Source organism: Microtus ochrogaster, chromosome 2, assembly GCF_000317375.1.
Source record: "Microtus ochrogaster isolate Prairie Vole_2 chromosome 2, MicOch1.0, whole genome shotgun sequence".
Lineage (NCBI taxonomy): Eukaryota > Metazoa > Chordata > Mammalia > Rodentia > Cricetidae > Microtus > Microtus ochrogaster.
The window spans coordinates 96208345-96211524 of NC_022010.1; the positions used below are offsets into that span (position 1 = coordinate 96208345).

The 3180-nt window shown below is 40.2% G+C and overlaps 1 protein-coding gene across 1 annotated transcript; it reads right to left on the reverse strand.

Moving 5' to 3' along the window:
• Positions 1 to 1415: 1415 nt before the first annotated feature.
• On the reverse strand, positions 1416 to 1955 carry LOC101986130 (keratin-associated protein 13-1-like). Its single transcript, XM_005345322.2, has one exon. It carries the CDS (start codon positions 1941 to 1943, stop codon positions 1416 to 1418), a length of 528 nt encoding a protein of 175 aa, XP_005345379.1. The 5' UTR covers positions 1944 to 1955.
• Between the last annotated feature and the right edge of the window lie 1225 nt (positions 1956 to 3180).

Here is a 3180-nt window from a genome sequence, read left to right on the forward strand (position 1 = left end):
TAGAAATGGGCTAAATTAATATGTGAGAATTAGCCTAGAAGAGGCTAGATAGAAATGGGCCAAGCAGTGTTTAAATGAATACAATTTGTGTGTTGTTATTTTGGGGCATGAGCTAGCCAGGTGGCTGGGGTGCTGGGGACGCAGCCCCTCAGCGCTCTTATTACTACAACAGAGTGACAGAGAGAGAGACAGAGAGACACAGAGAGAGACAGAGAGAGACAGACAGAGAGACAGACAGAGAGGCAGAGACAGACAGAGACAGACAGACAGAGAGAGAGACAGACAGACAGAGACAGAGAGAGAGATTGCTTTACTAAAAGAAGAGTTGAAAAAGATCAGGAAAGCATTGTGCATTAGAGGAAAACTATGCAAACGGGAGCTTCTAGGTACTCAGAGATCAGAGGATATAAAGTATCACCATGTTGTCTGATGCCTGAAATCCTAATCTTCTCGTTGTATTTATAACATCTGAGGCTGGGTATGTGGCTCATTAGCTGTGTGTTCACCTAGCATGTGCAAAGTTCAGAGTTCAAGTCCCAGAACCAAAGGTGGTGTTGCATAATCTGTTATCTTGTCGCTTTTCAAGTATCCTTGAATTATGTGCAGAAAGCCCATCAGTCTTGTCTTTGTCCCTCTATCTCTGTCTCACATGTCCTGGCAAATGCATTTTTCTCATATATTTAAAGACAAACATAATAATTTTTACTGCCCTACATTCCATGTTTTATCTGATCATGTCAGTACATCATGGTGTTTCTTTCAAAATTGAATGATTTTTTTGTTGTTGTTTAAGGTTTCGCCATCTAGTTCACATCTTCTTGAGGAAGCTCTAACTCAATGTTGTATAGAACATGTAAGCTAAAAATCAGCTATGATTGCCAGCATAATGCCTCATTGAAAACAGGAGTTGGCTGACTCTCCTGTGGGTATATTTTCAATGATACTGCTGAAAATTCCAGCAGGCTTTTACCCATCAGATTATAGTCAGTGGCATGCTTAGAGAATATATATATATGTATATATATATGTGAGATATGTATATATGTATATATCTCTATATACATATGACCTATGTAAATGGATTTCCTAGGGAAGATAGTCGGAGAGCACCTAGTCTCAAAGATAGATCACAAATCAAAACTTGAGAGTCAACAAAGAATCAAAAGACAGATTTGATGCAAGGAAAAAAATGATTTTATTAGGTCAACTATAACTGTACTTCCATAAACAGTCTAAGAATTTATGAATAGGCAATCAACTGTTTCAAAAGACATTTGAATTTATATTTTGGTTATTCATTCATTTCTTAACTCAATAGATCTAGTCTTTCCAGAGAAAAGATGCAGAGAGAGATTAGTTAGTGTTACTAGAAAAGCACTATGTTAACTCAGACAATTCACTTATAATCAGGAAGTTCAGCAACTTGATCTGTAGATGGCTGATCCACAGATGGGCCTGTGACAAGAAGACTGGAAGTTTCTGGAAATCACATAGGTTGGGTGGCAGAATCTAGATCCATAGCCAGAGCAAGGGTAACCACGGACTCCATAACTCACAGGTCTGAAGCCACTGAAGCCACAGCCTGAAGTGTAGAAGCTCCTTGACCCGTAGCCCAGGGAATGGCAACTGCTGGACCCAAAGCCCAGAGAGCCAGCATATGTGGTCCTACAGGGGCGGCAGAAGCTGCAGACCCTTGGGCGATAGCAAGGCCGCTGGCAGGAGGTGTGCACCACATGGGAAGTCTGGCATCTGATGGGCTGGAAGCAGTTCTGACGACAGCCGCTGTGGGGAGAGGAGCCCAGATGGAAGATCCTGGGAGAGCAGAAGTTAGAGCTGTTGATCAGGTGGCGGGAGTAGGAAGAGCCACAGGAGGAGTAGGGGTAGTGTAGTTGACCCCCGTAGGATCTAGAGGAGAAGCTTCCGGAACAGCAGCTGTAGGTCATTTTGACAGATGTGAGATCAGTTAGGTGTCAGTGAGACAATGCTGTGCGTTTGAATGTCACGGTCTGAACTTCAAGTTATATATCCTTACATTGGGTGTGGCCACATGCCATTGGCTCCATTCACCTCACTCACCTTTCCCATGAAAATATTTCCCTGGGTTATTAAGTTTAATTTATAACACATTCATATATTAATTGCACTTTAATCACTTGTGGCATATAGTAAGAAGATGCTCATTGTTTCTTTGCCCTGGAATTTGCTGTGGTTTGATTTTCAGTGTTATACTTTATTATATTCCCAAGTATCTTCCTGTAAGCACTCAAGAATTTACTGAGACTCTGGCCTAATAGAAGAATTACATGAACTCTTTCTTCATTTTATTGAGACACTAAAAGTACTCAGAGGCTATTACTCAAAATCAGTTGTCCCTTTGATTTACCACAAGCACATGTAATGGAATTCCTCAAATCCTGTATTTTGTTTGATTTATTCGTGTGTTTTAATGAGCCATTAGCTGAGCCCCCCTCTGCCTTGTTGAGCAGGCAATTAAGAATATCAGCTGTAGAATTTCTATCAGTGATTTTCCTCAGCGCAGCGCTTTCTTATACCATGTCCACTTCAAAAACAATAAACACCACAATTTGGGTGGGACTTAAAAAGAAATGTCTTCATAGATTTTCTGATGAGCCTGCTTGGTAGCTGACAACTGTATTATTTATCATGTGTGCATGTGGAAATCTCTTTTGTTTCATTATTTTGGTAGAAGGGGACATTCTTAAATGGTATCATTTATGTATACTTAAAATGCAGTTTTAGGGATTGCTATCTCTTTTCTAAAATTACTGACCAGGTTTTAGGGCTAACTAGATAGTTGAGCAAAGTCTGGCTAACCATGTTTTTGAATAGCCTAAACTGCTCTTGCCCCCCATCTCAGCATGGCAGAAGACTTAATCCTTAGCTGTGGCTTCCTTAGCCAGAGCCAATATTCAAACTCTGCATACTCAACTCTAATTTGTCTTTGAAAAGTAAACTATAATGTTTGATTTTACTAATATAGAAAAGTTTTATTACCCTTCCTGGTAATATTTGCACCGGATAGTGTCCAACAGGGGGTTCTAATGTCTCAGTAATTTTTGCACATGTCAAGAATAGTTTACTTTCTAGCCACAGACAGAAAATGGCTGGAAAATCCATAGTCAGATTAATGGGGACACAAGCTTCGTGTTTGCTTAGTGT